This window comes from Orbicella franksi, chromosome 12 (assembly GCF_964199315.1).
Source record: "Orbicella franksi chromosome 12, jaOrbFran1.1, whole genome shotgun sequence".
Classification (NCBI taxonomy): Eukaryota; Metazoa; Cnidaria; class Anthozoa; order Scleractinia; family Merulinidae; genus Orbicella; species Orbicella franksi.
In genome coordinates, this window is record NC_138156.1 from 7669011 (window position 1) to 7693761 (window position 24751).

The window sequence follows — 24751 nt, forward strand, 5'->3', positions numbered from 1 at the left end:
CGCTGAAGCCGTTAGATGCCACCTGGCTGGTGAGCCTTTACAACCACTTGAAAGGCAGTGTGGGAAAGCGGCACTTTGCAAAAGGATAGAGAAAAGTGGGAATACCCAAACTTGTTCAAGGGATGACAACCTTATCGCATGAAGATCCATTTTGAAACATCAAGGCGATCCTTATCTAAAAACTGATTGGCAGGGCCATCGAGTTAAATAGTAAATCGGTTGCTTATATCAGTGCACTTTTAAAAGATGTTACTATGTTGCTGACATTGTTGAACATTTGAGCCAGTTGTTTGTTACGTTTAGTTTCTATTCCGTTATGGTTAAATAAAATACAGAAATGGACGTTTAAAAAACGAGCACCAGTTACTCGATTCGCGAAATTTAATTACCTTGAAAAACGGTGATTCGTCAAAATCGCGAAATTTAAGTCCCGCGAAATATTTCTATTCCAAATTCGCGAAATTAAAGTCGTGCGAAAATAAGTGATTATAAGGTTTAAGCACTATACTAATCAGTAAAAAGAACTACACTCATCGTAAACTTAAGAACTTGTTAACAGCTGTTAAGTTTCAGCGCGGGCCGTCAGCTTAGCACGATTATGTCATGCAACGTAAGGGTCCTGCTAAATCAGTTGAACCAAAAGGCACTACTGCAACAACCAAGAATTGGTAATTGGAATAACTTGTTTCAGGCTATCAGTTTTTGGAGCAAACAAAGAAAAAGGATAAATATTAAAAAAAAAATTAAGCGAGTGAACGGACAGGGTTAAAATTATTTTAATACAAACATTAAAATGCATGTATAACGGTTTTAAGACAATTATATTCAATGAAGTGATTATATAAAAAAAATAGCCAGGGATATTCACCAAGCAGACAAATTATCATCTGCAGTTGTTCACCAATGCAAAGGCTAATAACTGTTTTAGTACCGGCAATAACAGAGTTAACACAAGTGATACCCTCCGAGCTGCCTCTCTCAAATACATTTTTTTTTTAATTTTTAAAAGAAAGGTCAGTGGTTTGCCCACTCCCTATTGGAATGAAGCATAGCTAAGGCTCTTTTAAACTCCACTAAGGGAAAAACATTTCCCTTACCAAAGAGAACCAACTCAGTATATAGCCTGCTCCCAAAACGTTGCTTCACAAGTCAGATGTACCAGAGGGGCGGACCTAGGGGAAGGGTGCTGGGGGTGCACATGCCCCCCCCCCCCTTCTGAGATGAAGCCTTCTTCTTCGTATTCGCTTTTAAAATTTGTTTACCTCACCAGTCAGCATTCCTTAGTGGTGCATCTCCTCCTAAGAAAAATCCTGGATCTGCCCTTGACCAGAACATGGAGGCTATGAAAACTTATCTCACTAGTGAAGGAATTTCTTGTAAAATATGTAAGGGTTTTGGTTTTTGAAGGCATTATTTCAAGGAGACAATTTTTGAAATTTTATGATATGTTTGTCAGTGTTCAACATTTGATACATTTGGTTGTGGTTCTTCATCAAACTTGACATCATCAGGTATCTGTACTTGTTTGAGGTTCTGCATGGATTCGCTAGGTTCATCGCTTATTAAAACTTGAATGACATTACCACAAGCTTTCTTGGCCTCTTTATCTGTCTCCCAGTTAAATAACTCCCGGAGGATGACATAAACATTGTTTTTCTTCATTATTTCTCTGCCGTGCTTTGTTGCACATAGCTGCAAAAAGATTAATAGTTTAAATTAGACAATGGTTTCTCAAGACTGTTGAAAAACCAAATCCAAACTTGTCATTTGAAGTAAGAAACTAACATTCCCTATTGAGGCAGATTCAAATTTCAGACTTTTTTGTTCTGTACTATTTAGATATAATTGCTAACAATCAATCTATAAATAAATATTAGAGAGACAAAAATTAGTTTGCTCACTTTTTGGGTACAGAGGGAAGGCACAAATACATGTACCATTTCAGGCTTTTCCCACCTTTTCCCCATTGTTTCAGTTTTCTTTTTCTCTTTTTTTCTCTCTCTCTCTTTCTTTTGTGGTTTTGTTAGCCTTTCTGGCCCTTTATAGTTAGTATCTCCAGGACAGTTTATCCCATTATGCTCGTTTGGGATGCTTAGGAGTTTTTCACTCCTTGTTGTAATAAGCTGATTGATTAATCACTGATGTCATTGATGTTATTGGTGTCATTGATTAGCTATGTCTTGAAAAGTAAAAATAAAATTCCTCAGTTACATCATGTTAATCAAAGCGTTGTGTTTGGCTAGGACCATAACTGACCATCTGAAAGAAGCTGTCCCCTCATAGAGTAAGAGTACTAGGTTCACATGAATGAATATAAAATTAGCACAAACCAAATCACTTACACCACCAGCAGCAAACATGGGAAACACCATGTGAATTACCTGGAGTAAAGCCTCCAATAACATCCTCCTGATGCCTGGATCACTTTCTCTTTGTTTATCTTCATCCATGTACTGCAGATCAGGGGGGAGTTTCTCCATGTCATCTTCTGGAAATTCTTCTGGTCCTGTGAGTGGAAGTAAGAGATGTGACAAAATGTCCACAGTATCACTCAGTAGCCACTCGTGGCTTCCTAAGGAGAAAAGAGTCAGAGGAAGTTAGCTCCAAGGGTCTTTAAGAATTAAGCTTAAAGGACAACCACTTTGTTGTACACATACCTTAATGATTTGATTTAGCATCTGGGGTGCTAATTTATTTTTGGTAGTTCAAGAGAGGATGCTTATTGGAAAGGGGGCACTTATTTGGGACAGGGTACTTATTTCTTTTTGGACATACACATCTGACTACTGAAGTGGTAAAATACTTTAATGAAAAATAAAAGGGGCTCTGATAGTCATAATGTTCAATATTACATTTAAATGAGAAAGCAGACTTCATGATTCATTTGTCTAGTCAGTCTATTCTATGTGACTGTGGGTCTTTAAATTCTTTCACTTGTCCCTGTTGAAGGGAGTAAGTTCAATCTGAGACCCCCAGGCGAATTCACATATAAGAAGGACAAGGGTGCTTATCAGAAATTTGTGAAAAGAACCTATAAGGAGAACCTAGATCCTGTTTTGTGGGCGTGGCTTGAGATTTTTTAGTGCTACCAGATACCAATTCTAAGACAACACATTATCTCCTGTGACATATGTTTTGGCTCCATACACTAAATGGTACCGCTAAAGCTCCCACTGTGGACCTTTTGAACTGAACACCAGAAGAGGTACCAAAACCGAAGAGCACCCCTGTCCTTTCGATATGGTAGTCTTCCCCCCACCCCCCCCCCCCACCCTCCACTGGGCACAGGTATGCGTGAGACAACATTTACACAGACGGGGGGCATTTCCCAGCTGTTTCATGTTTTCCTGGACCGGGAAGGGCCTTGTAGTGACTAGTGCACAAATCTTGACCAGTAAATGACCACTATAACTCACTTGTCTCGAAGCAGCAGTTTTTAAGTACTCCTACGATTCCTGCTCGCTTCACAAGAGAACCACTATAGGTGGTGAAGGGCAGAAGACGTTGAATAACACAACGATCTTTGTCCAAAATATAATCCCGTGATTCTTGCACCTGCGTCAAATTCGAAATAAATGTCGCAAGATAGTTCAATTTAGCGTGTGGATTGTAGTTCTCCTTGCACAAAACTTCCACGATCCTGTACAAACTACAATCCTCCGAGCTTTTTGTAACCTTCAAAACCTCGGTCGATCCACTTTCAGTTCTTGTCACATTGGAGAGAATCATGGCAACCTTGTCCGCGTGCTCACTGGTTTGATTGAGGGCGTAGCTTAAAAATGGTTCAACGATGTTGTATTTGAGAAGTTTCTCCGATGTAACTAGTTCCGCTGATAAATTCACCAAAGCGGAGTAAGCATCTCTACAAATGTTCGAGTTTGAGTCTCTGGTCAGATTGAGGAGGCGCCTCGAGTACTCTTCGTTTTCATGGAGAAATTTTTTGCCGCTTTCAGAACCAGAAAGACCCAGGATGTAATCCAAAGCCAGTGCTTTAACGTCTCCGCGGGCATCTAACGAGAGAAAAGGCAACAATTCTTCCGTAGCTTTTCGATCAATTTGAACCGCCATGTTGGATTACCGAGGAGATCTGAGTGCTAACTACAATCTTCAGTCCCGGGCCTTCGCCGGAATTTTTGATCGAGCTTCGCGCGCTTTCTGCCCGGGTGATTTTCCGGCTTCTTGACTTTTCTTCGGATCGAGTTTATTATATTGGCCGATTTGCGTAATTTGATTCTTAGACACGAATTTAGTGTTGTCGAATTTTGTACTGGATCTGTCTGGAATATATTTTCCAGCGCAAAATTTCCGCCGATGTGAAAGATGGAATGAAGAGACACCCGAGAGACGGCGAAAGATTTCGTGACTTCATCGTGGGATTGCTGGTTGGCTGGCTTTACAAGGATTATAAACAAATATTGTATTTGCATTATCTTGTGATTGAATAATTGCTGCCTTAATTCGACGCCTTTACGAGTCTCCAGCTGTTGGCTGTGATCGTGGAATAACCTGCACTTCTACTGGTCCTAACTTCTGTGAATATTTCATTCGGATGTTATTGAGGTTGCAGGCAGTAAATAATAGCTGTCAGTCATGTTGAGCAAGAAGCATCTAAAGCGGCGGTCAACCATTGTGATCGAGCACAAATTGGCCGAAACGCAAAGACTCGAAGAAGACTCGAAAAGAGAGAAGAACTGGAAGAGATGGGGTCCTTATTTGTCAGAGAGGCAATGGGGAACTGTGAGAGAAGATTATTCATTTGATGGATCGTGGTATGAATTTTTCATTCCTTTGGCAGGTTTTTGTCTAGACCTAGAGAGTGAGTCGGCGAGAAATGTGATCATGATGTTGTTATAACTTTTATACTGGTAAAAATTCAAGGTTAATGTAGGTCAGTGTTGTTTCTTGGCCGGATATTGGACCAGGACGCTGATCACGGAAAATATTTATAATTTGTATTTTTTCCAAAGCCAAATCAATTTCCGCGTTGTCGCTATCGTACCTTAAAATCACGCGACACAGCGTTGTGCAAACTTTTCAAGCGATTGTGGTTTAGGGTTTTCAGTTTCGATCTCCCTGTGATCAACCTCTCCATTGAGTAACTTGTTTATTGAAGAGTGTGCTTGAAAGGGTCTCAGATCAGACTCTGTGGAGGAGTTGACACATTCCAATACAGGCTGACTTTGTACTTCCATTACAGTTTTCATTGGTAGTAAGGTTTGTAAATTAAGCTTACATTAATCTGTAGTTGTACCTTAATATCGACAAAACTTTTTAAGCATTATTTGCCTAAGTTCAAAAACACCGACCTCAGATCACAACAAATGCTTGTCAAGTGTCTAAATTGACAGATCTGTCAAATTTATCAGTTTTAAGGAAACATAGGGGTGCTCAGTGATTTCTTATGTGATTGTCACTTAGTGGTTAGCAAATAATTTAGTTATAGCCCTCTAAATACAGGCTTGTTCAGGGGTGGATCCAGGATTTTTTAAGGGGGATGGCTGGTACCTTGGGGTTACAAAATCAATGGAGATGACCCAAAAATGTTGCAATTTGAGAACTGGAACCTAATTGAAAACTGTTATATCAGAAATACTAGTAATGCCACAAAGTAAAAATTACAATGAGGTACATATACCTGCCCAGAATGTTTGCCATAATATTCTCAATCTTTTTCATTTGTTTTTAATGTTTTGCTTGTGCAAAAGGGGGATGGCTAGCCACCCAATTTGGTTGAGGTTAGATTTTTTGTATTATGTTAGGTACTGGTACATGCTGACTAGAGCGGAACAAATTTTGTCAGACTAGTGTGGATGGGCCCATTGAGGCTGGATGCCCAAAGATCATTTTGTGTTTTCATTCAACTGAATGACATTCATCGTTCATCTTTGTTTATTCTCTGTACTGATACTGAACACTTGTGGCTTGTGTGTTAAGATAATGACAAAAGACAATCAGTAACTTGTAAGAATGTAAAGTGCCTAAATTATAATTTTAACAAGCCTGACTCAGTTATAGCAAAACAAAACACTCAGGTATCTTTTGTTTTTTATGTAAATCTCTTTCATCTTATTCTCTCTTTTATCCAGGAAATTTGATATGACTGATAAAATCTGTGACTTTTAATGATAATTATTATTATTTAATAGCTACATATGTAACTGTATTAAGGATGAAAGATGACACTCAATCCAGCAAAGTTTAAAATCAAAATAATGTCTGATTATCAGACCAATACATGAATTTTCAAACTATAAGACAGTTACTGTTGTGAGGTATCTTTCAACTAAGCTTGATATGGACTGTCAAGACTTAAAGCTGCTTTCTTTCACCAGGGCCCCACATTTAGGTTCCCGCCATCAGTGTATAAATATGTGTATATCTTTATAGTTATTTGCGTTTGCATGTTTACACTTGGAAAATAGTATTTTCCAAATTGCAGGTATGAGGGGGAAAAGACTCCTTCACTCCTTCACTCCCTCACTCCTTTGCTTCTTGTTAGACATTTTGAACATCCATTGACCATCACACAAAGACTTTCTCAGTCGCATGCACACTGAAGTCATACCTAAGTCAAGTTATTTGAACAGTAGAAGGGAAAATGATTTCCTCACCAAGTGATTTGTTTTTAATTGGCAATATTTGTCATTTGCTCATTGCATTTTTCAGGCAAGATCTATTTTCCAAGTTCAGTGGATCTATAAAACCACATTGATTAATTTCAATGAAGAAGTTTAGATGAACTGACTCTATTGTGTATACAATTTGTATGAAGTTTAATTTAACTTAGTGCATTTGCATGAGCCCATAAGTTGCAGAGCTCTTAAGGTTGTCTGCATGACTGCCAAACAATTTTTTAAGCTTATGCTTTTTGGAACAATTTCCAGCTGGGACTATTTTTCTCATGACCACGCCCGATCTCGTGCATACCGTTGGGGGGAAGATGGCCTGCTGGGAATCACAGACCGAGAATGCAGACTGTGTTTTGGTTTAGCCCTGTGGAATGAAAAAGATCCTATTCTGAAAGAAAGACTCTTTGGCTTGACAGGAACTGAAGGTCAGATGAATGTAGTGTTTTGCCTTTTGTAACGCACAAAATATATTCTTGTAGCATTTGTTCTGAGAAGTTGGTAGTAGATCATCAGCACAATCTATCATCTTCTATGCATTCCCAGGGGTGGAGTACTCCTGTATGGAAAGGTTGGGGATGCTCAATTGAAAATTTGGTTTATTACCCCCAATTAAAGGAGACTAACCTGGGTATGGCTTGAGCTTTACTTGACCCCTAAAAGATACCACTTGAAATGGGAATGACAGCAGTTTTGAATTATTTACTTTGACAGCTGAAAATAGTGGTGTTTCATCCTGAACACCAAAAGTGAGGCCAAAATCAGTGAAATACACTCCTAAGTGAGATGACGAGCATCTCCGATCTTGTCATATGGTAGTCCCCCCCCCCCCCTTTGCATTTCATCCACGAGACAAAGAATACTCCTTATATTGCTATCCCAAGAGTTGAGATGTCACCCCTCTGGATACGAAAAGTGGGGTAGTATAGCACATAAGATATGGGATTCTGGGGATTCGAAGTTTAGATCTGATAAAAAGTTCTTGAGACCAAAAATTTTCATGATTCGCCGTCCCAATAAAGGTCAACCAGTAAATTTAATTCACTTCATCATTATCTAATTAGATGGATTTTTGAAGGATTTTAATTAGTAGACAATCCAGAAGCATCCAACAACATTCAAAGATTTTCAAACACTTCCCAGAACCAAGATGTGTTTCTCCAAAAATAATACAGTGGTGGGAACATTGAAAATTGGAGAATTAGGGGATTTAGTGTACTGTTTAGTGTAAAGTTATTGACTTTAAATTTCATGGACAAGAACATGAACTTTTATTTTCTTTCATTCTGTTGGTTTTTTTAACCTTTGTATACTTTATGTATACTTAATTGGCCACTCCCCACTGGGGCTTTTCAGGACCAATGTAAACAAACAATGATAAATAAATATTCAAATAAACAGAACTAGGTTAAGAATCCCAACTGGCAGGAGGCAGACCAGCTGGCTATTTACAAGCACAGCCGAGAAGTTGAACTCGGGGCTACCAAGAACAACATCAGCTGGTGGTCAGAACAGGATTTGAACCAAGGACCTACAGATTTCAAATCCAGCATTCTAACCACTCAGCCATGCTGTCTCCTCCTCCTCCTTAACCTTTCAGTTAAGGTTGTCAATAATAGCCCATTTAATGTTTCAGCTAGGCACCAGAATACTGAATTTGGATTCACAAGTGTAAAACTCATGCCTGAGATGCTAGAGTAGGCAGGTAATGGTATAACATACTGAGGACCCGATAACTTTATTTCCAGGTAACCATGGTGAAGATGTGAAGGAATGTTACTACTATTTGGATTCCACTCCAACTCATTCTTACATGAAGGCCCTGTATAAATACCCACAGAATGAATATCCTTATGGTTGGCTTGTCCACGAAAATCGTAACAGATCACGGCAACAACCTGAATTTGAATTAGCTGATACAGGTAAGTAGAGAATACCAATAATTTATGACTTAGCCATGCAAGCAGCTGATGTATGATAATTTTCTCAGTTGTTTGAACTCAGGTCTTATCTAGATACTCAGCCAACACTTGGTTGACACTTGATCCTGGTCTTGATAGACACTCGATCAACACTCAATCGAAACTAGATTGGCAGTCGGTCAGTAGTCGGCCGAGTGTCGACTGACTCACATGTATCAATCGACACTTGATGGTGTGTCTGCTAAAATTAGTTGCTTCTCGACTGAGATGTCAATCAAGTGTCAATCGAGTGTCAACAGAGGTGTTGTCCAAGGGTTGATCGAGATATTGACTGAGTGTCCATCAAGGGTATCCATTGACGCTTGACTGTGGATCTCTTTAATACACATGATCTGATCTGCAATGTTGGATTTTCTCCCCAGTTCTTATCATTAATTTCATTGTTCCCTAAAAATTATCACCAAAGTTCTTGTTAATAGTAGACATATATGTTGTTCCTTCAAATTAGTCCAAAAAATATCCCTTTTTCCTGTGAAAATGATCACGTTACCTTTGAATAATTTTTGTGAAATTGTTTTGGTTGGACCCCCACCTCTCTATAAATTTCAGGTTAGATGTATTTTTCCCTTTAAAACTTTTAGCTATTAAGTCGCCCCACCAGAGAATTTTGAATGGCTTTTTATGGGACAGATTTGGATATTCTCTGGAACTGCCCCTTCTTCCCCAACACCCCTGGGAGAGTCCTTGTAGACCAACAAAGTCTCTCTTGATTTGGACGATGCCTTCCCCTCCCCTCAGGACCTTCACCCAGTTGATTATGATAGACAAAGCACCCGCTGTGTGCTGTGCAGTAACAAGGCTGTGGCCTAACATCATGAAATATTCTGTCTAAATCTCTTCAAGGTGTATTTAACGACAGTCGTTACTGGGACATTACTGCTGAATATGCAAAGAACACACCCAATGACATCCTCATCCAAATAACCGTTGTAAACCGAGGCCCAGACACTGCACGACTGCACATTTTACCTACATTGTGGTTCAGAAACACGTGGATCTGGGGCTGTAAACACGAAGGATGCACTCGGAAAGCAAGCATGAAAGAAAGTGCCCCTGGTACAGTGGAATGTAAACATGAAACCTTGGGAAAGTACACTTTTGTTGTTGATGTGAATCCTGAAAACGAGATGCCAGAACTGCTTTTCACTGAGAATGAAACAAACTCGATGGTAGGCTACAACCTGTTTTAACCACTTCTTTCGTAGTGAATTTGTTTAGGATTGAAGCCTGGGAGATGGGAAAGAAATGGAATCAAGAATATTGGGTAGCTATGTACATCATAATCCCCCATCTTAAATCCTAACAGCCTGTTCTAAAAATCTGTCGAATTTCTCATTGTGAACTGTTCTAGAAAATATCCCTTTTCCCACCCCATGGCAAGGCTTTGGAAATTCTGAGTGTTTGGGGGATTATATAGGGAGATGGGAAGCTGAACCGGGAATTTCAAGAGGGGCTTGTTTTTCTATGGGAAGGGGGGAGGGAGTATGGATATTTTTTGAAACAAATTATTGGTACCGATATCCTTGGGAACGTTTTGAAGCCAGGACCTTAAATATTACTGAGTTTCTTATTAACACATGCCTCTGAAAATGAAGGCACATTGAGTCTGTAAATGTTTGCTTGTTTCTTTTCTTTTTTTTTTTAGTCTGTCAATGTTGTTTTATTTTGAAGGGCCTGAAATTGATGGTACTTCTTTCTTGCAAATTTAGATACACTTAATACAGGTATTTTTTTGTGATAACTCTAAGATGCTGACATGACCCAACTTTGGGATTATCTTCACATTTGCAGCGGTTGTACGGATTAGCCAACTACACGACCTTCACAAAAGATGCTTTTCATCGGTACATCATCCACGGCGAAAAAGATGCAGTAAACTCCAAGAAAAAAGGCACAAAAGTGGCGCCGTATTTCGTTCTTGTTGTTGGAGCTGATGAGGAACGTGTTGTCAGATGTCGGCTAATGGCTGACGATGAGACTGTGACAGACCCATTCGCTGAGAGAAATTTTGGCGCTATCATTCAGAAGCGACTTAAAGAGGCAGACGAGTTCTACAATGTGGCGATACCATGTAAGTTCTTTTTTGTTATTAAGTCAATATTCTGTATGGTCCTCTAACAATTAACAAAAGCTGCAAGGATGAAGCGTCTCTGATGACTTAAGGGATAGCATTCCATATGATGGGGCCCCTACACCTTGCGCTATTTCTCTATACATAACATCAACCACCAAATTATTCTCAAGGCCAAATGAAACTTTCCTAGCTATTGACTGTTTCTTGGTTGGGGTTTGTCACTACTCATTCTCTTCCCATTGCCATTTTTCAGTGTTCATTGTGTAAAAGCGATTATGGTTGTTAGTAAGACATCCTCCCAATTTCCTCGGAAAACTTGAGCGGCCTTTGGGAGTCTTGGGAAATCCTAGGCGACAACAAGAGAAAATGAGGGGACAAGCAGTAGCTTGGAAAGTTTTAGACGACCTTTGGAAAGTCTTCTCATCTTCGGGAAAAATTTCGGAAAATTGCCGGAAAACTTCGGTTAAACACTGGGCGTCCGTGGTTTTTGCACGGACCTCGCGGTGCTAAGTCCATTCTACAATGACAATGGGCAAGAGTCCCAGTGTTCTCCAAAGAAACATCTTGCTTTGTTATTTGACTAATTAGAACATCAACAACACTTCCACAGCACACGCATTCCACATATCACTGTTTCATTTTCATTCGTTTAGCTGGACTATCTCCGTTGGAAACCGAGATTTCTCGCCAATCATATGCCGGTCTGTTGTGGAGCAAACAGTTTTACCATTACATAATCCAGGACTGGCTGAATGGTGACCCAGAAATGCCGGCTCCACCCAAAGACAGATTCAACGGAAGGAATTCGGAAGCGGAATGGCAGCAGCTGTTTAACAGAGATATCGTCTCCATGCCGGACAAATGGGAGTATCCTTGGGTGAGTTGGGCATTCTGACAGTGTATTCTTCCATACACCATCTTTGCATACACGATAGTAGTGATGCAAATGTGGGTCCTAGGAAAATCGGCAGTTAAATTAGGTTTTATGAAACCCGTAGAATTTTTCTTAAGTTAAGTTGTTGTTAAGATAACGTCCCGTGTGGAAATAAACAGCGACATTTTGAAAAGGTACCAAAAATAAAGTGGCTGCTTTCAACCTTTCGTTCCACCCCATTAGAACACAGTGGGTGGAAAAACTGACTGCTTCTTTCCGCAGACTGTTGGTCTTAAGATGAAGGGCTAACACTGAAAACTATAGGTTTTAAATTCGTACAACGAAGTCTGCACCGTAGTAAATACTGATTGGGCGATGAACACTCAAACTAGCATGGTTCAATAAGTCGGTTTTTGATCCATTGTCAAAAAGCCGACAGTAGCTGTGCTTAATCTGCAGTTCGTTTGGTCTTGTAACGAGCACTGACCAATCAGAGCAAACGTTCTGTTTTTTGACCAATCAGGAGTAAACAAAAACTTCGTTATTCGGTTTACGCGCGTTTCCCCGCGCTTGGCGCCGATTGCATCTTTTGGCGTCGAATTCTGATTGGTTTATTGCGTACTTTGCGATTGCTGTGATTGGCCACGTGTGTTTACTTTGGCAGAAACGCAGTTACAAGAAAATTGCCATCCTTCGTATCATTGTCAAGAACTCATTCAAATCAATCTCTTTTTCCAGTACGCCACGTGGGACCTGGCCTTCCACATGCTTCCGTTCAGCAAAATAGATCCTCACTTTGCCAAAGACCAGCTGTTACTGTTCCTTCGTGAATGGTACATGGCTCCGAATGGTCAGCTGCCAGCTTATGAGTTTGCTCTTGGTGATGTTAACCCTCCTGTTCACGCGCTCGCGTGTTTGATGGTCTACAAGATGACAGGCCGCAAAGGATTAAGGGACGACGAATTTCTCAGTCGATGTTTCCACAAACTGCTCATTAACTTCACGTGGTAAGGGTTTTCTGTTGGATTTTCTTTAAAGTTTTCGTTAAACTAGTGTAAACGCTGCACTAGCTTAGGCCACTTCTTATTCAGAAAACTTGAAATCTTTCGTCCGAGTTCCTTTTTGATGTCCCAGGTAATTTTCAGTTAATGGTATTCAGAAACATTTTTCACGAGGATGTCTTTTCAATAGGTGGGTGAATCGAAAGGATCCTTCTGGCAAGAACATTTTTGGCGGTGGATTTCTTGGGCTGGATAACATTGGTGAGCATGCTTTTATTTGATGAACCCTGTCAGTTCCATTCTTTTGCTGATTGTGTTGCATTTCTCTTCATGCCGAGCTCTGAAATTTAGTCATGCGTTACGATGATATCACCCAGTTTCCTAGAAAGTCGAATTTATATTATAGAGGTCCCAAATTCCTTGTTCTTGATGGAGTCATCTTTGTTTTGCAGGAATTTTTGATCGGTCGAAAGATTTGCCCATCCAAGCGAATCTTTTGCAGGTATGGAGTACTTTTTATCGCATTTTTTTCCTTTCTGTTCCAGTTAGAATAAAAACATTTTTACGAAGTTCTTCAGGGTTTCTTTTGTCTGCCGAGTGTGATCTTTGAAGGAAAATGAATTGTCAAAAAGAATTGGGTGTCAATTATCTGTGTGTACATGGGAGGCACAGGTAACTGCCCAGGACCACGGATTGAGCGCTGACCTGGGTCGTTGTCTGTATGTTCTTGGGCAAGACTCTTTACTCTCACAGTGCTCCTTTATTACCCTCGGGTGGGATGCCTGTCCATCGCCGGGTTCCCCCCTGTTTTTCAACAGGTATTCGCAGGTTCCCATTTATACTTCTGATTGAATAATACTCCCAGTCGCTTCATGCCGCGGAGGAAACCGGGGATAGACACCGGCCGGATGGGCACTGGGTTCGAACGCGGTTTTAAACCTTACCCACCCTTATAGAAATAAAATCCCCTAAGAAACCTGTGGGGATTACACATTCTTTAAAGGAACTAAGCCATGTCATTTTACGTACTTCGAAACTGCAGAACAATATTTTAAAACTGTAGGAGAACGTAACATGTACCAGGAAGCCGAAAAGATGAAGTGGACAATTTTGACAAGATAAAACGAATTGCACTGACATAATTTTCTTTTGCTATCCCAAGGCTGACGGCACGGCATGGATGGCCTTCTATTGTGTGGAAATGTTAAACATTGCTCTTGACTTAGCCGTACATGACGACACGTATGAAGATATGGCTTCCAAGTTCTTTGAGCACTTTACCCAGATTTCTGACGCCATTAACCAAATGTCTGATGGGGTAGGCTTGTGGGATAACGTGGACGGGTTCTATTACGACCATCTCAGTACGGAAACGTGCTCGTTGCCATTACGCGTGCGCAGTATGGTCGGCCTTGTTCCGTTGATGGCATGTCTTGTGCTGGATGACGAATATATGGACAGACTTCCCGGATTTAGAAAGCGACTCAACTGGTTCATGAAAAACCGGAGAGACCTTGCTTCACAGGTTAGTGATCTGCGTGTGGTGTCATTTCGAGATTAATAGCCGCAAAATTGACCCGTCATGGTGTAGCGCGACCACTGACTGACTTTTCCCGCCCTTTTGCTTCGCCGGTTAGTCATCCGCGTGTGGTGTCATTTCGAGACGAAGTGGCGCGAAATTTTCCCGCCATGGTATAACGCGACAACTCAGTAACTGACACCGGTTTCCCGCCTTTTTTTGCAGGTGTCATATATGGACGCAGATGGCGAGAGTCAGTATCATTATTTGTTAGCCATTCCCACCAAAGAACAACTGTACCGTGTTCTCAGTTACGTGTTAGACGAAGACGAATTCCTGGCTCCGTATGGCATTCGATCCTTGTCCAAGTTCCACGAGAGGAATCCCTTTAAACTGGAACTGAACGGTGAAGTTTACAGCGTGCATTATGTCCCAGGGGAATCGGACACCCACATGTTTGGCGGGAACAGTAACTGGCGGGGACCTATATGGATTTGCAGTAAGTAACGGGAACTAGTCAGGGTCGGCCATGGGGGGGGGGGGGGGGGGGGGTACTCGATTTAAAATCCCCCTGTATACCGTATACCCAAAAACCCTTGCCGACTCTGACTAGTGTCCAGTCTTTATTGTATCGTTCTTAACTTCATTCACAGTTGTACTCATCGTCTAACCATGACTGGCACCATTTGAAGAAAAATAAATTTCGGTCACTCGAACTGACCTACTGTCGATCATCGAAACTACTGCGCTTACGATTCTTAGATGCCTTGAATGAGTTCTTGAAAACATTTTTTTGTCTAAGGGCAACAACATTCATTTGAAAAATTCCCCATTGCTTTCAAATATCCTGAACTTGGAGTGATGTCTTTCTAATAAACGAAAATTCCATTTAGCAACCTTCCGCCATGTTTACTACCAGGCTTCAGAAATGTTATATTCACCGCCTAACGCGGTGAGATTTAGCGTCCAATTCTTATATTCTTATATTTACTAAAACAATTAGATTACTCGCTCTCGATTTCTATTCGTGATAGAAATCTCGAACTCTAATCTAAGCTTAGTGCTCAAGAGAGGTACAGCTTTTAGCGCACACTTTATTACAGGGTGTCCTCTGACTGATATTACTAGAATTCTTCTAGTATACTAATGCAAATGTTGCAATCTGAATGGCTGAGCTACTCGTATACTATCAGCCATTTGTGCACAGTGGCCAGAGGTCGTCCACAAAATGGCAACGTTTTCTAGTTTCTCTAATGTTTCGAGGAAGATTTATAAATATTATTGGATAGTTAGATTATTCGCTCGAGATTTCTATGAGGTGATAGCTGGCTCGGGCTACCCTCTCATCGACTATCACGTCATAGAAGTCTCGAGCTCATAATCAAAATGTTAAATGAAAGCGTTACTTTGTTTTGTTTCCAGTGAACTATCTTTTAATTGAAGCCCTTGAACGTTACGACTATTTCTTTGGCGACAAATTTATGATCGAGTGTCCAACTCGGTCAGGAAATCTAATGCGCCTGCGCGATGTTGCCCTGGAGCTTTGCCGTCGTGTGGTGTCGTTGTTTCTGCCCAATGAACAGGGACGGCGGCCCTGCCATGGTGATGACGACAGATACGCCTATGACGTGTACTGGAACAATCTAGTGCTGTTTTACGAGTACTTCCATCCCGAGACGGGACGGGGGTGTGGTGCAAGGTAAGCGTGAGATTACATGAAGTTTGCTTTGCGACATTGGCACTGTAAAGGTAATCAACTATTAACTCCGAAAGGATTGTTCACGCATTTTGCAAACCATTTCGTTTTTAACCGAAATTTCCAATAAAGTGGTTTTGGCTATTTTGTAAATGACTGTTATCCCCGGGCTTTGTTACAAGCAGCTTCTTATAAATGCCTTCGTAGATACTTTTTTACAGAACAGCTCAAGCAAACTCTTTCCCAGGTTATTTCAGGTACAATAGAGGGGAGATTCCCGTAAACGAGGTCGGAGTTCAAGGCGGTACGGTCCTTCCAACGTTGGCTGTATCGTGTAGAATTGTTTACGTGGAGCCGTAAATACATATATGAATCCTTTTCTCAGCTTCTCCTACACATTGAGTTTTTTTCTCTTCATAGTCATCAGACGGGATGGACTGCCCTTGTCAGTCGTCTACTAGAAAAGCTGGCCAAAAATCGTTGACACTCGTGGATTGCAGCCTTTTTTGTATCACTCTGTACTTTTCAACCTCGATGTTTAGGTATATATATTTTCCCATTTACCTCGACTCAAATACTAGTATGTAACGCTTTCGTGTGGTTTATCATGGACTATTTCACGAGTACGATGGGTAGGTTGGGTGTAATAACGATGAATATACAACGGCTTCCCTGTATTCTGATTGGCTGTATTTTCTATGGCATGGTATAAAATACTGCAAGGTACTTCTGTACATACAATGTACACCGGCCTCTTCGGTATTAAAGTCTAGTTAGTTAGTTATCATATAAAAGAAACTCTCCAATGCTGTAACATGTTGGCAACCCGCTACTAGCCTGGTTAACGGCGTTCCCCACTGTAATACCTTTAACGCCCGAATACCTTTGTTTAGACATTTTTTTAGACGTTACGCTAGAAGAACTGGGTAGGGGTATAATCGTAGAGATAAGTATCGATGTAGGATATTGTTAATTGATATTAATTGTAGTTTTTTTCGTTTATTTATGTTATTTGTCTATTATGACACGACCCCAAAGATGTATCTTTCAAAACGTACCGCGTGAAACTGGCGGGCCTATTTCTTGGGGGTGGAGGAACGAAGGTTTCTCCTCGTTAGGTGTACAACTACTATACAGAGTAGGTCTTGGACAACTCATATTTATAGAGAGTATATATACTTCCTAATAGTTTATTAGTGTTTTTGTTTTACCTACTAAGAGAACTAAAGCAATTGATTGGAAAAATGTGAAACAGCTTAACATGTATGAGAATTATTTTTTGGAGATTAAAATTTGTACCTTGCTGTCTTAGCAATTGCAAGTTAGTTTCCCACGTTTCTTATAAGGTAGAAAGTTAAACAGCTTAAAATATTGCTTAGTTTGTAAACAAGCGCACACGCTTGAACTGCATGTAATGGACAATAAATTCACATTTCAATTTATAACCGTGTGTGCATTAATTAAGTGGGGCGGGGGGCACACTTTCATCACAACCCCCCCCCCCCCTATTCCCCGGCTTCTCGTTATACCTGCGTCAGAAAAGTGAGGCCGGTTATTACAACGTATCTGTGACCGTTCGCCGGCCAAATCCCGATAGTGCGGGATGAACGCTCGAAGACGAGTACTTAGTAAAGAAAGGTGTCTGAACTGACCCCAGTGTTTGGTCAAAACACAGTGTTTTGGAATCCCCTCCTCCTTTTGCCCTGTTATCCCCGTTCCTTTTGGCTTTCTGGTATTTGTTTAACCACAATCTGGGCAATTAACAACTACACTCCCAGATATTCAATGAATAGCCTGCGAGCAGGCGCACGTTGGAGCACAAGCGCGCGAGGCGTAGCCGCGAGACGAGAGTTTTTGCCACCTCTTCACCAGACTCCTTCCCGCCGAAACGCTTTGCTCTTAACTACTCGCGTGTGACTCAAAGGTGAGCCAGCACGCCATTTAATGAATGCTTCGAGAATCTAAAATAACCCGTGAAGCGAAATTTTTGTTTGGTCTCAAAATCCAAGGAGATGCCTTAAAAAATCGGTGGTGAAAACTGAACGAAGTAAAGGCAGTTTTTATCAAGGATCATCGGCTGGATGACCTTCGATGTTTAATCTATGAAGGCTGCTATTGCACAACCTGTTTAGCGTTTTCGCTATTTGTTTCTTAATCTAAGCCATATTACTGTCCTCTGCCCTCTGCCTCGGGGTCGGCGTCTGGAAAAGATGAGAAAACTGGACATGAAACAAAAGAAACAACAATAACAACAAGAACAAAGACGAAAAAGTGACAGGGGTCCATCCAAGGCCAAAACTAGCCGAAAGTAATTTGTTCTCAAAAGTTACTTCCTCTTTGCCTCGATATATTTAACAGTAAAACATTGGACAGCAGAAAAAAAAAATGAATGAACAGATATGCTAAACATATCTTTGAGAGAAAGACATCAGTAAATGACTAAGCTAGCTAATAGGAAAAAACTGAACAAAAACAAAACAAACAGCAAATTGAAGTAATACATGCATTGATACAACTATCAATTTGAGTATTTAAGTTTTTTTCAGAAAATAAGTATGAAAATAATTGATTCAGTGACCAGTAATGAAAACACAGTTTTCCAAAGCCAAGAAATACGAGTTCCCTTGGCAAAATTTTACATACTCTCTGACGAATGTGGGGGTGGAATGATGTCCATTATCTTTATTTACCTTGCATTTTGAATGGGACAGCAGCCATATATTCCAGAAAATAGCACGCAAATGGTTTTTCCATCCGGACACTGATATTTTTGATCAGGGGAGAAAACTTCACCGGAGGTGCCGATGAAACCACTTCTCTTTAATGCCATTTCTACCTGTTGTGAAGGTAGAATACTGCTAGCCTTTGGGTCCATACCAGCTGTACCATCACGGCAACGTTTGTCTGTACTGTTAACTGACTGGCAGAATGGCCGGCACTCGCAATACATGTGAATGTGTCTGTCTCACGCATTCGTGACTCAAAGTTACGCAAGTCCATCGCCGGGGGCAACAAGTTCTATAATCGCTGCAGCACGTAGAATATGGACCATACACACAACAAGCCCATACCCTTGGCCGTGTACCTGGGGGGGTAGTTGGGCAACACTTATTACGGTCTGGGCAGTATCTGCCATCTGGGTATCGCACCTGCAACATCGATAAAGTTATGGTTGCCTATTACAGCTCAATTTAACATACCTACATTGTAATGGATCTTACACTTGACAAATTCCAAGATCTTGTAACATGCTCTGTCCAATATTTCCTCTCCAAAATCTCCAGCGACCTATTTTAACCGACTTGTTAGCGAAAATAGCGATCACATATAATAGAACAGCGAACCTGTATAGCTGGTACATTCAAGCATCAGTAGAAGGAGCCGTGAATTGAATTCGAACCGTGACATCGCGATAGGCTTAATACGAAATGTTGTGAGAAACTAACTAAAACAAATGTAATCAAAATATATATCTTTCAGTTAGTAAGCGCTGTGATTGGTCAATTAAGCGGGCCATACTCTACTTTATTATATGGCTGTGTCTCACAAGGACTGGGAACTACCGAATTCACGAATTTGATTGCCTGAAATCGGTATTGTAAGCGGTCTAGATTTTCCCATCTAAACCGTCATCTAGACCGGTAATGTTTTGCGGTGAAAAAGTTGCAAAATGAAAACTAAGAGAGTTCTTAGCATGGAAAGTGACGTGGCTTCTTTTACTGATGTGGGTAAATCATTAAAAAGAACCGGGCCTGAAAAACTAAATGTGTTTTACCCTAGTGTTAACTAAGAGTTCGGTAGGTGAATGTCGTTCCTTTGTCTTGTCCTGTAAGTGTGAATAGTGGGATTTCTAATAAAATAATCCGATACTGTGAAATATGGAGGAACTAAGTCATTCAGACATTTAAAAACTAAGATACATTTGTGGGCTTTCCTTTGTGTTTTCAAATCAACCCACCCTAACATTTTGAAAGCTTCTTCGGTCGTTGCCCTGCTTTATATTATGTGTGCTACCCTGTTCTGTAGACGTTGCAAGCTGTTACTGCATCCGATTGACAACCCACCCCATACCCTATAAGTGTAATCAAACATCGGCTGTATTAAATAAATATACACGCATTTAGCATTTAGCAGCTTTTAGGGTAAGGAAAGGTCGTATGCGCGACAGCAGGCCGAGACGCTTGCTCACTTTGTTACAAATCAATTCTACATGCTCGTTCCATGAGAGATTCTCATCTACAAAAGCTTGATACTCTTTCAATTTCTTTCCCATGGAGTTGTACTCTATGGTCTGGACAATGTTCTAGTCTTTGCCTAGTACCAAGCAGCATCCATTTAGTCTTATTCTGACTGAGTACGAGCCTGTTGCTTGCTAACCATTTTTCGACATTGTTTAGATCGTTTTGTAGACCCTGCTTGATGATATCTGCGCTTGGTGACCCATAGAAGGTTTCAAGTCAGCCCCATACATTAGTAATGCATGCATTTCCTAACTCAATTTGTATTCACGCTAACTCTTTTCTGTGAGGAAATCTTTCCTGTACAGGGAAAGACCTCTTTTTGAAATCGATGAACAAGGAATGAGTCAGAAATATGAACACTTACACTGTACATGAGGACCCACGTGGAACCTCTGGTAAAGAAAAGAGAGCTTACCTCTCTACAACGAGCCTCTAACTCCTTTATTTCTTTTTCTTCCTTTGCCCACAGTTCTTTGCGTCTTAACCTCCGACTTTTCTCTGATTTTTTCCACTGTAACTTCTTTCCTCCCTTGCCGTCCGCCATGTTTCTTGGTAACCAAACCAGTAATCTTGGTAACCACCCTCCCTAGATTAGGCTTGGCTACCTCACCAGTCAGCTGTCTGTCACGGGAGTGTTCGAAGCATCACGTGAAATCTTAAAACATTTCAGTTCCCTTAGAGGAAGGTGTGTTTCCTCAGCTCCTTCGATTCTTCTTATAGCTAGACTGATCTAGATCAAAATTAAAATGGCTATGATTGGTGGAACCAGTGAAGTTAAAGTGGCCGATGAGGAAGTGCAAAAGATTTGCGATGAGGTTTGTTCAACATTCTTTAGTATTGGTGCTGTGTACGTGACGCTGAAGAAAAAATGGAGAAACAAGGCGCACTATTCTACTACTTGTTGTACGGTCGTCTTGACTTGTGAAAAGAAACCTTGGTTGCAGAATTGCAGCAAACTCCTTTTATATTTACCTATGTTACCTGGAACTGTATATTTGTTGATACTATTGATTTAGCAGTTTATTAAAACGTTCGTTTCCCAACAGGTGAAGAGTGCGGCAGAGGCAAAGGCAGGGGAAAAATTCAGTCAGTTTCAGGCCAAATCTTACAAGACACAAGTCGTAGCGGGAACAAATTTCTTTATCAAGGTTATTCCATCGATAATAATCATCAATAATAATTATCGACAATCTTTTTGGCAAGAATTAATCGAACACTCATCATGAACCAGAAACCGGAAAATTGTTAGCCTTTGTTTTTCGTCCTAAAGTATCTGGTTTAATCAGCTATCTTCGTTCTCTGTTAGGAGCTCATTGTTTTAATTTATAGTGTTAGCAATATCTAAAGGCCATAATCTTAAGTGAAAATAAGCCCCGCTCCCCCAAATTTCACACCCCAAATACCATGCTATAATTGCCTCTACTGTGTTCTCAGCCCCATGCATTCTGCTAATTACTAATAAGGCCCTCTAAGTTAGGCCCGGGGGGGGGGGGGGAGGGCACTGCCATATATGGGCTATATAGGTATGTGCCGCTGTGAAGGGTATGGTTTTCTAGCAGTTTACTCCAAGATAGGGTATATAAATCAGAGCATTTGGGTCTAGAATAGGGTATCATTTTTCACAAAACTGACCAGTTGGTTGAAGATTTTATCTAGAGTAAGGAAACCAGGAATCGCCACTCAAAAATATAAAAAAATGAAATCAGTTAGTGTAAATTTATGCAAATCAGCCTCAACAGTGTCGATAGATGGGGGGATTTGGGGAGTTTACTCTAGTATAGGTTAGTAAAATTCAGGTGAAGTAGCTCTGGTATAGGCTCAGGGTTCCAGGGTCCCAGCAGCACATCCCCAGCCAGAAATTCCCAAAGTACTCCCCCCCAGGAAGTTAGGCTGATATTTATGACCAATTACAAAACATTTTTCATGTACACAATGAGTTCTTTTTCTATCTGTGGACTGTCAATGTCTCACTAGAGCAGATGCCCACAGCCTGTGCGATGCAGGAATAATAATTAGTTAGTCAGGGAATATCACAGTCTTGCCATCATTGAAAGTGGTTGTTATTTTGTTTCAAGGTTGATGTTGGCGACGGTTCCTTTGTCCATTTACGTGTGTATAGGTCTTTACCACATGCTGGATCAACCCTTGAACTTTCTGCTATCAAGACTGGATTGAAGGACAAGGATGACCTTGAGTATTTTCAATGAAGGCTGACAAATATAACATCCAAATTTAGTTGACTTCAAAAAGAACCTTAGCCATGTTTAATTCATGTAGCCTCTATCAGATGCTCAGATAGTAGTGGTTAGGGTTAAGTTTAAGGTTAGATAGTGTTTTGAATACCTTTTTTTTACTTGCAATATATTTTTTCAAACTCTCCTCAATTTGAAGCCTGGTAAAGACCTATTATTAATAGTATCAACCTGATGTAAAATTTGTGCATTTTTGAATTGGATTAAAATGAATAAACTTGCAGAAATTTCTCTTTATTGGAATTTCTGTTGTCATAAACTGTGCATGGGTGAACAAAACCCACTGAAATTCTGCAGACAGTAACTAATCTGTGCTGCTGCAGAAAATATTATTGTTATTATTATTATTATTATTATTATTATTTATTACTGCAGTTAACCTCAATTTTTTTAACCTTGCTGATTTCCTTCACGAAAGAGAAGTGGCCTTTTTTTTGTCAGTTTGGTTTAGGGGTGGCATCAAAAAGCATTTGAATCTTAAAAGTAGGCCCAAAATCAAGCAACCACTTGCGCATGATTATATTATACATTTTAAGACAGTAAGGAAGACATAACATGATGAGGTTTGTCAATGTTTTTCTGCAAGTTCACCATGCCTGTTTGAATGAACAATGACTGTTAATTAAGTTCTCAGTGATGTAAAATAGAGAAACAGATCGACGGTGATGAAGCTTTCCATTTTGTTTAAGTAGGAACTTTGTTCAGGGTAATGCATTTGTGATATAAACACTGCAAACAGTAGTATTGAGATATTAGCACAAGCTGAAAGAAAAAAAGGCTTTGCTTATGGGACCTTAGATGCTTGTACAAGGAATATTCTGGCAGAATTTCTTTTTCATTCTGAATGTACTGAAAAGGACACCAAGAAAGGTGATCAAATCTGTCTACATACAGGAAACATCCATAAAGGTTATGTGGGGTCTTCTAATTTACGAGGTAGGGAGAGGGTGGCTGGGGAGAGTATTCTGATTATAGATGGTCCCCATAATGAACACACTAACCACAAGCCCCACAACACTATACAATGGCTTATTTTATTTTCACATTCACACGCTAAAATCAGTGACTTGAGCAAAATTAACCAGGGTGCAATACAAATTAAAGTAATGCACTATATAACCTCACCTGTTGTGAACCATTTCCTGGCTCATGAGAAATTTCTTATTCTTTAGGTGTGTAATAACTTGATTTGGTATGACCCAGTAACCACTTTTTAGAGGAACTTGCAATGCCACTGGCAATAAAAAGCTTTTGTACATCTTTGATAGATTGCCTGGAAATGCATGAATGGAAGACTGTCAATCTCACAGGAAGCATTTTTCATCTTGCTCTTTCTGAAAAATCTCAAACATTTGTGACGTCACACTTATGGGGTCTATAGCGAACAGGTCCAATCACAAGAATGAATTGTGGACTGCACTCTAAGTACATCCAAAGGCTGATCATGGGAGAATAATGCCCTTTTGCTTAGCTGGGCTTAGCCAATCAGAATAAGAAGGGATAATCAACTTTTTGTTCACTCATAATTATCTGTATCTATAATATGGTCCAGCTTTGAATCATTGCCTACTTAGAAAAAGCTCAAGGCACTTAACAGCTGCAGCTGAAAGGAAAGCATGGAAGCCCATTTCTCCAATATGACAAATGGGTGATGATGCTGATGATCATCATCATGAATTTGCTCATTTTGAATAATACTTTTTTCGTCACAAGCAAGCACATGAACAAAAAAAGAATCTTTTGAAAAATTAAAAAGGAAAAAATAGACAATGATACAAACTGCAACCCTGAATCTCAACTGGTTATTGTACCATGTTAGATGGTTTAAAAATACAATAATGAACCTAGAACAACATCCCCAGAGGAAGCAAAGTCAACTAAAATCATGGGTGGGGGTGGGGGTGGGGATCCAAACCATGAAACCTTCCTAGGGAGGGGTGCAGATATTTTCTGGAACAACAACACAATATGGTTGCCATATGCATTTGAAAATGTTCTGCTCAGTTAATGGTTTCAGAGTCCCAATAGCACACCTCAAGCCAAAAATTCACAGAGGTATTACACCACTTCCACACACCATTCTGGCTTCAAGCATAGATTAAGGTGGATGATGCTACATTTTAACTGTTGCAACATACAATGGGTTCTCAAATCACTGGTTTAATGTATGTACAACATCCATCACAGAATCTGTAGAAAACGACATTTAAAAAAAACCCTTGACACCTGGAAAAGGCATCAATATTTATCCCAATAATGGTGCATGGAAAAAATGCGATAGTAAATAGATGCTATTAAACTTAAGCTGTGGCCTGTTTTATTTTTAACCAATTAATCAATTAATTAGTAATTAATCACACGGCGGTTCTTGCTGTGCATGGGGTTTGTTTATTTTTTTAACCGCGCGGTCATAGGCCGAGTAGCCTGCGAACGCAGACGTATTTCCGGCTGTCGCTTGTCTCCACCGAAAATAACGTTTGCAAACC

The 24751-nt window shown here is 40.3% G+C and overlaps 4 protein-coding genes across 5 annotated transcripts; 2 read left to right on the forward strand and 2 right to left on the reverse strand.

The window, feature by feature from the left end:
- Nucleotides 1-760: 760 nt before the first annotated feature.
- LOC145462600 (co-chaperone protein HGH1 homolog) lies at nt 761-4069 on the reverse strand. Its single transcript, XM_081446168.1, has 3 exons — nt 3417-4069; nt 2382-2572; nt 761-1692 (listed from the first exon to the last, which is right to left on the reverse strand). Exons 1-3 carry the CDS (start codon nt 4066-4068, stop codon nt 1453-1455), a joined length of 1083 nt encoding a protein of 360 aa, XP_081302294.1. The 5' UTR covers nt 4069; the 3' UTR covers nt 761-1452.
- Nucleotides 4070-4170: 101 nt separating this feature from the next.
- On the forward strand, nt 4171-18165 carry LOC145462599 (uncharacterized). The gene is made up of 13 exons (XM_081446167.1): nt 4171-4769; nt 6885-7054; nt 8375-8548; nt 9452-9777; nt 10400-10679; nt 11336-11559; nt 12295-12563; nt 12748-12818; nt 13010-13059; nt 13720-14082; nt 14302-14575; nt 15499-15775; nt 16193-18165. Exons 1-13 carry the CDS (start codon nt 4591-4593, stop codon nt 16254-16256), a joined length of 2721 nt encoding a protein of 906 aa, XP_081302293.1. The 5' UTR covers nt 4171-4590; the 3' UTR covers nt 16257-18165.
- On the reverse strand, nt 17932-20571 carry LOC145462601 (uncharacterized). 2 transcript variants are annotated; one of them, XR_014041219.1, is made up of 3 exons: nt 20429-20571; nt 18463-18921; nt 17932-17973 (listed from the first exon to the last, which is right to left on the reverse strand). XR_014041219.1 is itself a non-coding variant. In XM_081446169.1 (2 exons), exons 1-2 carry the CDS (start codon nt 20555-20557, stop codon nt 18685-18687), a joined length of 366 nt encoding a protein of 121 aa, XP_081302295.1. In that variant the 5' UTR covers nt 20558-20571; the 3' UTR covers nt 18287-18684. The 2 variants fall into 2 exon arrangements, 1 of the variants encoding a protein (XP_081302295.1); XM_081446169.1 differs by lacking the exon at nt 17932-17973 and having other exon boundaries at nt 18287-18921.
- A 79-nt stretch (nt 20572-20650) lies between these two features.
- On the forward strand, nt 20651-22508 carry LOC145462602 (cystatin-B-like). Its single transcript, XM_081446170.1, has 3 exons — nt 20651-20828; nt 21060-21161; nt 22089-22508. Exons 1-3 carry the CDS (start codon nt 20760-20762, stop codon nt 22218-22220), a joined length of 303 nt encoding a protein of 100 aa, XP_081302296.1. The 5' UTR covers nt 20651-20759; the 3' UTR covers nt 22221-22508.
- The last annotated feature ends 2243 nt before the right edge of the window (nt 22509-24751 follow it).

Excerpts from the sequence above, each read along its gene's own strand:
- LOC145462600 (XM_081446168.1), bottom strand. The coding sequence starts at position 4,068 with ATGGCGGTTCAAATTGATCGAAAAGCTACGGAAGAATTGTTGCCTTTT. Across the intron at positions 2,573-3,416 it reads AAACTGCTGCTTCGAGACAA|GAAGCCACGAGTGGCTACTG; the intron begins GTGAGTTATAGT and ends TTTTCTCCTTAG. Across the intron at positions 1,693-2,381 it reads TATTGGAGGCTTTACTCCAG|CTATGTGCAACAAAGCACGG; the intron begins GTAATTCACATG and ends ATCTTTTTGCAG.
- LOC145462599 (XM_081446167.1), top strand. The coding sequence starts at position 4,591 with ATGTTGAGCAAGAAGCATCTAAAGCGGCGGTCAACCATTGTGATCGAG. Across the intron at positions 11,560-12,294 it reads ACAAATGGGAGTATCCTTGG|TACGCCACGTGGGACCTGGC; the intron begins GTGAGTTGGGCA and ends CTCTTTTTCCAG. Across the intron at positions 14,576-15,498 it reads GGGACCTATATGGATTTGCA|TGAACTATCTTTTAATTGAA; the intron begins GTAAGTAACGGG and ends TTTTGTTTCCAG.
- LOC145462601 (XM_081446169.1), bottom strand. The coding sequence starts at position 20,557 with ATGGCGGACGGCAAGGGAGGAAAGAAGTTACAGTGGAAAAAATCAGAG. Across the intron at positions 18,922-20,428 it reads TAGAGGCTCGTTGTAGAGAG|GTGCGATACCCAGATGGCAG; the intron begins GTAAGCTCTCTT and ends TCGATGTTGCAG.
- LOC145462602 (XM_081446170.1), top strand. The coding sequence starts at position 20,760 with ATGGCTATGATTGGTGGAACCAGTGAAGTTAAAGTGGCCGATGAGGAA. Across the intron at positions 20,829-21,059 it reads TGCAAAAGATTTGCGATGAG|GTGAAGAGTGCGGCAGAGGC; the intron begins GTTTGTTCAACA and ends GTTTCCCAACAG. Across the intron at positions 21,162-22,088 it reads GAACAAATTTCTTTATCAAG|GTTGATGTTGGCGACGGTTC; the intron begins GTTATTCCATCG and ends TTTTGTTTCAAG.